The sequence below is a fragment of the Macrotis lagotis genome, chromosome X (genome assembly GCF_037893015.1).
Source record: "Macrotis lagotis isolate mMagLag1 chromosome X, bilby.v1.9.chrom.fasta, whole genome shotgun sequence".
Taxonomy (NCBI): Eukaryota; Metazoa; Chordata; class Mammalia; order Peramelemorphia; family Peramelidae; genus Macrotis; species Macrotis lagotis.
This window is the reverse complement of record NC_133666.1, coordinates 599,562,165-599,574,205: the sequence shown is the minus strand read 5'-3', so window position 1 is coordinate 599,574,205 and position 12,041 is coordinate 599,562,165. Positions and strand designations below refer to the sequence as shown.

At 35.8% G+C, this 12,041-nt stretch overlaps 1 protein-coding gene across 1 annotated transcript in view; it reads right to left on the bottom strand.

Annotated features, from left to right (window-relative positions):
• The window catches only part of TG (thyroglobulin), a 369,651-nt gene extending 359,366 nt beyond the window's left edge, over positions 1–10,285 (bottom strand). The window contains exons 1-4 of the mRNA XM_074202133.1: positions 10,222–10,285; positions 9,327–9,435; positions 4,014–4,111; positions 266–469 (exon numbers count right to left, since the gene is read on the bottom strand). Of these exons, the coding sequence (XP_074058234.1) occupies positions 266–469; positions 4,014–4,111; positions 9,327–9,435; positions 10,222–10,285 (475 nt within the window). The remainder of the gene's footprint in view (positions 1–265; positions 470–4,013; positions 4,112–9,326; positions 9,436–10,221) is intronic.
• Between the last annotated feature and the right edge of the window lie 1,756 nt (positions 10,286–12,041).

Sequence of the window (12,041 nt, the reverse complement as noted above, 5' to 3'; positions counted from 1 at the left end):
CTTATTAAGCATAAGTAAATGAAGAAATTTTTGAATTTTTACAAATTTACAATGTGTTGAAATATCATGTCTGGGTATTCCAAAAGTCTTATTGCAGGTACTTTGCTACACTTAAATTTTTGGGACACTCTCCATTTTGAGTTTTATTAGAGTGTTATTTTCAGTCAGTGCTTTATTGACATGAAAACAATTCTGATTCCAGCTAATCAAACAATTAGCCTATTAGATTGAACATATTCAGCATGTAATGCTAAATATCACTCACATCTTGTTGGCTTTCCCCTTTGGCGAGTCCCATATATTTCCATCCCTTCAGAATCCACGCACCAACACTGAACCATGCCCAGATCACACTGCACTGGCTCATATTCTCCTGAATCTTGACACTGAGGGAGGTAGGAGGAGGCAGTGCTATTGATGTAGCTGCTTACCAAGATCTGTTGTTTATGGAGCTGGCAAAAGGAAAGACCTAAGCAACCAATCAGTTGAAAGAGAGGAGGAAGAAGAGGACAAAAAATAGTTAGAGAAACTATTGTATCCATTTTACAAATGAAGAACCTAATAAGTTAAATGTCTTATCCAAGGCCCCGCAATTATTATTTTTAGTTGTGTCCAACTCTTGATGACCCCATTTAGGGTTTACTTCTTGGTAAAAATACTGGAATAATTTGCTATTTCTTTTTCCAACTTATTTTACAGATGAGAAAACTGAAGCAAACAGGTCTAAGTGACTTGCCCAGAGTTAAACAGCTTATAAGTATCTGAAGGTGGATTTGAACTCAAGAAGATTTGCCTTTTGACTTCAGAGCTGGTGGCTCTGCCCAGTGGTCTCATGAAATTATAGTACACAGCAAAGCTAGGCTATCAACCAAGCTTCTTTGATCCAAATCTACCATGTGGACAAATCTATAAGGAACAAAAGCCCAATTAACCATTCTAAGGTCTTTGGTTTTTTTTGAACTAGGGAAAAAGCTAGTTTGTTAAAATGTTTTATATGTGATTCAATGTAATGATTTTAATTCCTTTGATTTCTTTACAGTTTTTTTTTTGCTTTTCTGATTTTTTTTGTTTGTTGTTTTTACTTTCTGGTTTAGCATAGTTATAGAATACAGCTTCTAAGGTAGTTTTACAGAAATAAAATTCTCACTGTCCCTAGGAACTCAGATCCAATGACCCTAGCTTCCATGATAATCCTTGAATTCAAAATTCCGTCTCCAGATCTTGAGGATTTTCATTCATTGAACCCCATTTCTGGAACTTTGTCCTCCACCTCTTTGCATCCTGGTTTCTGTGGTTTCCTTCAAACCTCAGCTAAAATCTAACCTTTTACAAAAGCTTTTTCCAGTTCTCCTTGATCTTCATACATGTGTGTGTGTGTGTGTGTGTGTGTGTGTGTGTGTGTGTGTGTGTATATATATATATATATATATGTTTGCATGTTGTCTATCTCAGTAGATTGTTAGCTCCTTGAGGACAAGAGCTGTTTTTTTGCCCTCTTTGCATTATCAGAGCTTAATACAGTGTCTTGTATATAAAATAAATGTTTGCTGACTGACTACTGATTCATTGCCTGTTTTCTAATACTTGATTGAGAATATTTACAAGACCTTAGCAGCACTTTTGAATTCTCTGGTTCTTTCAGGTAAACCAAAGCAGGTCTAGCAATAACTGCCCTTTCACAGATTCCCTTTCTCTTTCTCCACTCCTCCATAATCCTATGGGCCTAGGCTATTTTTCATTCTGGAGTCTGAAATTAGAGAACCATAAAATATAAGAAATGGACAGGATTTTAGAGATCATATAATCCAATTCCCTTTCCTTACAGATTAGAAAATTGAGGGAAAGAAAAGGAAAATGATTTATCTAAGTCACACAGGAAATAAGTACTGGGTTTCTTCCCAGGGTCTCCTTATGCAGGAGATACTTCTGTAGAAACTGGAAGGCAAGCTCTTTTTGAGTCACGTCCCAAACAAAGAGCAAAATGCCATCTTAATATTTCATCCTGATTTTTTAATGGTCTAATTTCAGGTCCATAGAGTGAGATAGGGCAAAGTGGATAGAGCACCAGCCCTGGAGTCAGGAGGACCTGAGTTCAAATCCAGTATCAAACACTTTATATTTACTAGGGTGTGACCTTGGTCAAATTATTAACCCTGATTGCCTCGCATCCAGGGCCATCTCCATTCATCTTGATTCATTTCTGGCCATTGGACCCAAATGGCTCCAGAGGAGAAAGTGAAGTTGGTGACTTAGCACAGCAGCCCCTCACTCAAATCCAATTCACATACACATCATGGCATCACCTCCCTGATGTTATGGTCTTCTTTGGGAACAAAGGAAGTTAGGAAGTTAGGAAATAATGACTTCAAACCCCAGTTGTATCTTTACCTACCTGTGTGACACTGGACAAGCAATACAACCTTTCAGAGTTTCAGCACTCTCACTTGTAAAGTGAGAAAACTAGAAGAAAACAAACAAGCAAGCAAACTATTCTTTTCTAGCAATTAGATGGTACAGCTGAAGTCAGAAAGATTCATCTTACTGAATTCAGATCTGCCTAATTCACTTACTAGCCTCATGTACCTGGACAGATCTGTAAAATGATCTGGAGAAGGAAATGGTAAACAACTCCAGTATCTCTACCAAGAAAATCCCAAATGGAGTCATGAAGAGTTGAACATGACTGAAATAACATTTTCAAGAGAATTTGGGGTCCAGGTGTGGTGTGAACAGTACTGAAGAAATCATATTGAATCTCCCTGGAGTGATCTCTCCCAACAACTCATAATGAAGTGACACCAGCTGCATAAAACAACCAACAATCATGATGGAAAATTAAGTTGTGAAAGGACAACCTGGGAGATGCAGTATTAATTGAATGAGGAGGCTGAATATGGTGGAGATCTAAGAGGAGGGAATAGAATATGATCAACAGAAGTCATGAAGAGCTGGAATTAGGCTTGTTTTACTTGTTGCCAAAGGGAAAAGATTTGGAAAAATGAAAAGAAGATATAAGCACTTTGGTTCCATGTGAATATAAATTTAAAAATGAGAACCACCCAACAGTGGAAAAGGCTGTTCTATTTGGGGTAATGATCAGTGGTGGGATACAGCTAGTTTTCACCAGTGTGGTATAACTAATACCTAATTTTATGTTGAGTTTGGCAAACAGGTTGTTAATTTATTTGGATCCTACCACTGGGAATGATCTTCCTGTCAATGAAGATGTGTAAGCAAAAGATGTGACCATCAGTCAAAAAGATCTTAAAAGATATCTCTGCTTGGATACTGAGAGCCTTTCCCATGCTGAGACTTCTTTGACTCTCATATTTTCAATTCCATGGTAATGTTGGAAGGACAAGTTACTTAGCAGGCTATGGTGTGATTTGAACCCAGGTCTTCAAATTTAGGAATTTATGTTCTTTATTGGACCACATGTACCATTTAAACTTTGATCTTTAGCAACTAGCACAATGTTCTTCTGATTTCATAAATGTTTGTGGAACAAATAAATGAAATACAACCATTAGAATAAATGTCTGATATTACATATAATCCTTTTCAGATGGCTCTTCCAAAAAGCCCTAAGAATGCGTAGACCAACCTCTCTTCCATTAATATACAACTCAGGGATCTTCTTCTGCAGAAATCTTCTTTTTCCTGATTCCTGCAACTGCTAGCAACTTCCCTCCCAAGCTACTTTGTTTTTTTACTTCTTTTTTGTACCTATATGTAAGTGTGTGCTAATTTGTTTGTCTGTATATCTGTGTCTGTGTATCTGTATAAACTCTATATTTGCAGAGATTATACTTTTTTGTCCTTTCCATTAAATGAAAGATCACTATGAGTTGGAATAGTTTTATTCTTTGTATTTGTACCCCAAGAGCCTGTGTCAGATACATGACAAGTATTTAATCAATACTTGTTGACTGATTGAAGTAATAAATGGAAAATTTCTATCATTGTCTGATTTATTATCTTTCCACACATTCTGATCCTGCTTTAATACTTACAGGCATCTGGTAATCCTGCCTGCTTACTGCCTTGTACTTCTTTTCCTTCAGCATCCACACACCAGCACAAAAGGCCATTGTTGGTGCATTGTACATTCCTGGAAGGGGAAAAACATAACAGTGTGGAACTTTCTTTTCAGGTTTCAATGCTATGAGAGTGGTTGTCATGTCTTTGTCTTTTGACTTCAAGTTCAATAAAATTTCCCTCAGTACTATGGAGTGACAGATAAGTATAGAGTGGAAGGAAGGAAAGGGAATGAGACAAAGAAAGGGAAAAGGAGGGAAGAGAAAGAGAAAAGGGGATTTCTATTCTAGTCAATATTTGGATTATATACACATACATGTATTCATATGTGTCTTTACATATAGAGAGACAGACAGAAAGGCAGAGATAGAGAGACAGATGGAGACAGCGGCAGAGAAAGACAAAGGGAGAGGGATAGACAAGAGAGAGGAAAAAAAGGGAAAGGAGGGGGGGAGAGAGAAGACAGTCACATTAGCAAAGTTTCAAATTAGGAGAAGAAAGACGAACAAAGAACAGAGAGAGGAGGGAAAAAGATGTAATGGGAGCAAGATGTAATGGAAAGAATAGTATACCAGGAATCTGGAAAAATCAATTCTAATGTTTTAACACTAATATTTTCTGAAAATCTCTCATTGGCCTTGTTTTCTTCTTTTTATTAGACCATATTTTCTCCCTTCTATTCTCCCTTGGTGAGGAAGGTGAGACTAGTACTCAGATTTTTTAATAGAGATCTAAAGAAAATCAAAGACCTTACATTTCCAAAAAGCAGATCACCCTTTTCCTAGCCTTCTCTTCCCTGTAGGCTCTGGTCTCCTTTCAGAAGTAATAATTTGATATATTTTTAGGATTATTGTTCAGAATTCTTTTCCAATTTAATTTTATGAGAATCATTTGTGAGAGATATGAGTGTTGAATTTCCCCTTAAAAGTCCACATGCCTTCTCTGAAATATCACCTCACATCTGTCAGATTGGCCAATTTGACCAGAAAGGATAATGATCAATGTTGGAAGGGATGTGGGAAATTGGGAACACTTATCCACTGTTGATGGAGCTGTGAACTGTTCCAACCTTTCTGGAGAGCAATTTGGAATTGTGCCCAAAGGGCAATAAAAATGTGCATACCCTTTGATCCAGCAATACCACTACTGGGTCTATACCCTGAAGAGATCGTGAAAAAGGGTAAAAAATCACTTGAACAAAAATATTCATAGCAACTCTTGGTAGCAAAGAATTGGAAATTGAGGGGATGTTCATCAATTGGGGAATGGCTGAACAAATTCTAGTATATGCATGTGATGGAGCACTATTGTTCTATTAGAAATCAGGAAGGATGGGAATTCAGAGAAGCCTGAAAAAACTTGCATGAAGTGATGCTGAGTAAAATGAACAGAACCAGAATAACATTGTACAGCTTAACAATATGGGAAGATGATGAACTTTGATCGACTTGCTCACTCCATCAATGCAATAATCACGGATAATTTTAGGGGATCCATGACAGAGAATACCATCTGCACCCAGAGAAGGAACTTTGGAGTTTAAACAGAGACTAAAGATTATCATCTTCAATTTTTTAAAAGTTGTCTTATGTACTACATAATTTTGCTATCTTTCATCCTTATGGATATGTTGTTTCTCTCAACACATTCAATTCTGATCTATGCAGAACATGGAAACAAATATAAAGACTATATCAGATTGTCTTCTGTTGGAGGAGGAGGGAGGGAAGGGAAGGAGGGGGATAATTCTAAGACTCAAAACCTTGCAAAAAAAATGATTGGGAAGGGGAAGCTAGGTGGTGCAGTGAACAGAGCACTGGCTCTGGAGTCAGGAGGACCTGAGTTCAAATCCAGTCTCAGTCATTTAATAATTGCCTAACTGTGTGACCTTAGGTAACTCACTTAACCCCACTGCCTTGAAAAAATAAAAAAATGATTGGGAAAAACAACTATTGTATATAATTGGAAAACAAATAAAATATTTATATATTTTTTCAAAAGTCCATGTGCCTGATAGATTTCAATTCATACTAAATTTATTTTATTCATTTTTGAACTAAGAATTTCTGATCATTCCAGATTATATACTTCTCCCTTCTTCTCAAGCAAATTATTTCATTAATTAGTGAAGTTCAGTCCAAAGTACTAGTGATTAGAGAAGCCATAATAAGGTAGCATTTCCCAAGAAATATAGGACACAGAATCCTTGTTTAGCAAGTGCTAACAAAAAATGTCAATATGGTGCTTACTAAATCTCTCCCCCATTCCAAACTGAATAAAATGAATAGTTGCTTGATATTCTATTCAATTCTAAGTATCTAATGAAATACAAAGAAACAGCATTTGATTTGGTGTAAGGAAGTCTGGCTTCCAAATCCAGGTCTGCTAGGAAATACTAGCATAACCTTAGGCAAGTCATTTTATGCTATGTGAAAAAAAGAAGGAATTGGAGATGATCTCTAAATCTCTTCCTACCCTTAACTCCTATAAAAAGTCAAACTACTATGGTACATCCCTCAATGCCTGACTCTCTATATCCTCCCAATACTTTCAGTCTCCTGTATAAATGCATAATAAATAGAAAATAATCCAGGGAAAATGTATCGATCTGAATGAAATTCATAAGGATGTAGAAAAAGGGATAAGCTCAAATTTCTTTTTATATTACTTTTGAAAAAAATTCATTTGTGAGCCCTTTTCATAAATAGCAAAGAACTGGAAATAAATTGAGAATGCATTTAATGTGAAATTGTTGAACCAGTTGTGAAATAATGGTATACTACTGGGCAACCATATGAAGCATAAGAAAAATTCAAAGAAACATGGTCTAATTTATTTGAACTGATGTCAATAGAAATAAGTAGGACCAAAGAACATTGTATGACAATAGAATATCTATGATAATGGCAATGAAAAAAGCAAAAAAAGTCAAATGAAGGATAATTATAATAACTAAATTTGGTCCCAGATAACATAATGAAATAAATTTATCTTTATCACAGAAGAGAATCAGGGGACCAAGAAGGTAGAAACACTTTATATAAAGTCATATGCATTCATTGTATGTCAGATTTTTTCCCGTTATTGTTGTAGTATATGCACAAATTTGTATGTATGTATATATACACACGTATATATTCAACATTTCTCCCTTTCTCAAAGAATAATAATAGCTAAAATTTATATGACACTCACTATATGTCAGACACTGTGATAACTCCTTGACAATTATCATTTTGTCTGATCCTCACAAGGAGGTATGTGCTATGATCATACCCATTTTACACTGAGGAAACTGAGGGAAAAAAATTAAATGAGTTACCCAAGTTCACACAGATAATAGGTATTTGAGGCCAGATCTGAACTGAGGTCCAATGTTCTATCCTCTGTTCCACCTGGTGGTACCCAAAGAAAAGTGGGAGGAAAATTTTTTAATCTTCTCTTTATCAACAAACTTGATTATTCTAATTACACTGAGTACACTTTTTAATTACATTGAGTTCTTTCCATTTACGTTTTTGTGTACTGCTCAGTTGTTTCAATTGTGTCTGACTCTCTATAACCCCATTTGGGGTCTTCCTGGCAACAATACTGAAGTGGTTTTACCATTTCCTTCTCCTGCTTCTTTTACAAATGAGGAAATTGAGGTAACCAGGGTTAAATGACTTGCCCAGGGTTATACAATTAGCAAGTGTTTAAAGTCCAGTATTCTAACCACTGTGCTACTTAGTTACCGCCAATTTTTTCTAAACTATTATATTTTATTATTATAAAAGATGGTTCAAGTCTGGGTTTGTGGATCAAGCTATACAAGTACATGACTAAGAGAAAGAATCAAACAAAGGAAAGAGCCCTGGCTCTTAAGGCAGAGGCCATGGGTTCAACTCCATCAACTGACCCCTATTCAGTACAAAGGATATTTTGGGCAAGTCACTTAATTTCCCTGAGTCTTCAGTTTCTTTCCCTGTAAAAATGAAGTGGTTTGAGTAAATGCTATCTGAAGTTCCTTCTAAATCTATGATCCTTGATACAAAAAGAAAAATCATCAACAATTTTAATGGCATTTTTTTAATGCAACTAAGGACCTAAAAACAAAATAGATACCCATTGATTGGGCAATGTGCAAACAAATAGTGGCATATTAAAGATTAATTATACTGGAGCTAGGCAGTGCATTGTTTAAAGCATTAGGCCTGGAGTCAGGAAGACATGAGTTCAAATCAAAGCTATATTTGCATGCATAAATGCATTTGTATATATATATATATATATATATATATATATATATATATATATAAAATGCCATTTGGATAACAATAAGTGTTTGGTTGAATTAACTTTTCTCGAACTTTTTCTTCTTTATTAAAAAGGATGAACTGATGAGGAGGAGAGGGAAGAGATGTGATATAATGTGACATAAATGCAATATAAAAAGAAACATGATATAAAAATAACATGATATAAATGAATGTGATATAAAAAGAAATATCAGTATGATTTTTAAAAATATAACTGGATATTCCAAACAAGTCAATGCTATAAAGGATCTGGAGGTGATGGAAACAGAACAGTTTAGATCTATGTTTTATTGACTTTTCCAGAATCTTAAACACTTATCAATAAGCTTTATTTGCATGGAAGTCAAGAGCTCTCTGCAAATCATTCTTATGACTCATTAAGGGATGTTACTTAATACTTTTAACACAAATAGTCTGTGACTGAAGTTGTGCTTCCATTTTTAAGATAATTGAATAAATCTTGTTTTGGGGGGCTGTTCATCTAAAGAGCCTTACCTCTGAAAGAAGGTCTTAAAGGCCAGCAGTTAAAAAGTTCAAGGGAGAAAACTACAGGAAAAACCAGTTCATTTATTCTAAGCCTAATTATTGAAATTGTTTGATTATCTAAGCCCATTTATTAGAAGTAATTTCATCTTTCTATATTCAGTTGAACTACTTTGTAGGCTGGGTGACCTTAGGACAAGTCCTTTAACCTTTCTGGGTCATAGTTTTTTCCTCTATGGTCCCTTAAAGAGCTAAAATTGAATCATTCCATTCAGTTGTTAATAGCAACGATTGATAAAAGTTTGTTAAGAAAAGTGGGAAAATATTGATTACAGTGAAATCTCACAATTATTTGGAGCAAGTATCCATGCATTCTCCCTATCCCCATTTATTAGCACTTATGGTGCAAAGTCATTAGTACTTGATTTAGTAACCAGGATTTCAGATGCACAATCAAATGTTTGCATTATTTTTTTAAAATATGATTAGCCTACTTGGTCACCTTACCGGAATCTGCCATCTGTTAAGCATTGAGGGACATAGTCTTCTTTCTTCAAGAATGCTTTTTCCCTTTGAAGTTCACAAGGACGTAAGGGCTGGGAATCTACTTCATATTCTATAAGAAAGTGAGAGCCTTGTTAGTTATGATAGCATTAATAAAATCCAGACAAAGAAGGAAGCCAAAAACAAATTTCAACAAAAAAATCATTTAGTAAAGAAAACCATTCTGATATTTTAGAGAAATATAAAAAGGATAGAAAATGTCCTGGATTTGGAGCCAGAAAATGAGTTCAAATGCTGGCTCTGTGACTTATTGCCTGAGTGACTTTAGGATAATTACTTTAACTTCTCTAAGATTCAGTTCTCTCATCCTCCTTAAATAAATTTCATCAGGAAAGAATTTGCCTTGATATTTTCAATCTGTTATTTTGCATTACATAGTCCATTGTATAATCAGACTAATTATATGCTTAGTTTTTATTGTCCATTTGTTTGCTAAAAGTTTATCTTGCAATCTGTAAAACTGAAATAGAGCAGACTAAGGGTTTGAAAAATTTTTGGTATCATAGACCCCTTTGGCAATCTGGGGAAGCCTATGTACCAGACTAATGTTTTTAATCAACATTCGTAATTGAAGAAAATGTTCAATTTGGAGAAGAAGTTAATGAAAATAAAGGCATGATTTTTCTCCCCATCCAACTTCACAGACCCCTCTGAAATCTGGGATCTATGAACTTTAGGTTAAGAACTCCTCCTCTAAACTAATTCCTGTTTAATTCAGGACTTCATTAAACCACTGCTCAAAGCATTTAATATAATTCCTACCCCTCTTACAGTCTCTCTGAAAAGCTCCCGTATATTCTTTGCTTTGGTACTTAAAGAAATCAATGGACAAACTTACCAAAGATATTGCCTAATGCTGTGCTGGTAAGCCACAGTAGGCTGCCCAGGAGCAGCCCCACCATTTTCCAAAGGAAGTTCTTTCCCCTTCCTTGGATAAAGGGGATGAAGTCTTATCCAATCTCTCCCCTATGAGTCTTTTATATAATCTGCTGTTCCTGACCCATTGGGCACTTAGAGGACAAGAGACCCCATGCTATTTTTTCACCCAATCATGTGGCATGACCCCCACCTATCTCCTCCTCAAGAGCTCCTATCATTTCAGAGAGGCACTTGGGAAACCAAGGAGCTGAAAGAACACTTGGCTGAAGAGAACAGGGATTATGAAGGATCAGGTTTAATCCATGACCTCATAAAATGAATTGCCAAGGACATAATTGTCATTGAGTTCCTTTAGCACTTCAAAGTTTTCATAATGTGATTTTCATATGTTATTTCATTTGCACCTCACACAACCTTGTGTGGGACATATTTAATGTAAGGTCATCTTCATTTGATGGGGGAAGATTCTGAGTTTCAGAGATTGTTCATCATTGTCCATGATTACACAACTTGTAAATGTCAGAGGCAGTACTTGAAACCAGTCTCCCCGACTCTATCCACTCTGCCACAAGCATTCTCAAAGATATAAAGCAAAGTTGAAAGAGAATGGAAAAATATGTGTAATAAGGGCAGAGAAAACTTCTTGTATTAGAGAGCCAACTTGAGAGCTAAGAAGACCGGAGCTCAATTCCTATGACCTTGGAGAAGTCACTTAACTTCTCAATGATCTACACAACTCTTTAAGAGAACATAACAAATGTGATAAGTAAGTGATAATCCTACTGTATTGTGTCCTGATAAGGTTGTATCTGTAATATTGTAAGTAACACATCTTAGAAAATAATAATGACAATCTGAAGCATAACTGGAGATCAAAGACTGGAATAATGAAGGGAATAGAGAACATGATATACAAGTGTAACCACTAATGGAACAGTGGAAGGGCACAACTATCTCCAGCATCAACAGGTCCAGCATATGTTGGTTCTCTGTCTTCTACATTGTATTCACATGTCAGTATGGAGATATGTGTGTGTCTGCAGATCAAATCTCTTAGCTTATGTTCTCAACTACTAACTACTCCCCTTCCTAATTTTCATAGCTTTTGTCAATCAAATATTCTGTTATTCTAACTATCTATCATCCATCAACTATACATCATCTATCTTTTTCTATCAAGAAAAATATCAAACATTGTAACCACTCAGTTGCCCAAACTACTTACTTCTCGTGAGCTACTCTTCCATCTCAGTCACATGTGAAGATGGTCATATCCATGATCTTGTAATCATTCACAAATGTATCACATATAAGAACACCTTAATTCCCTTATTTAACCTTAATCTAATGACTTTTTCCCCTTTCCCCCCATTTTCTCTTACAAAATCCTTTTTGCTTTAGTTTTTGTGGGACAGGTGCAGTGGGTAGAGCACTGGTCCTAAAGTCAAGAGGACCTGAGTTTAAATCTGACCTCAGAGACTTACTGTATGACCTTGGGCAAGTCAATTAACTTTGATTGCCTTGTATCCAGGGCTAGCTCCAGTCATCCTGATTTATATCTGACTACTGTTCCATATGACTCTGGAGAAGGAAGTGAGACTGGTGACTTAGCACAGCACCCCCTCACTCAAATTCAATTAACTTTCTTGTCATGACATCATCCCTCTGATGTCACAGTCTTCTTCAAAAGTGAAGGAAAAACATTATTATTGCAAAATCCTACTCTTTGTCTATACCATGACCTTCCAGTCCCTTGAACACTCATTTCTGTACCAAGTC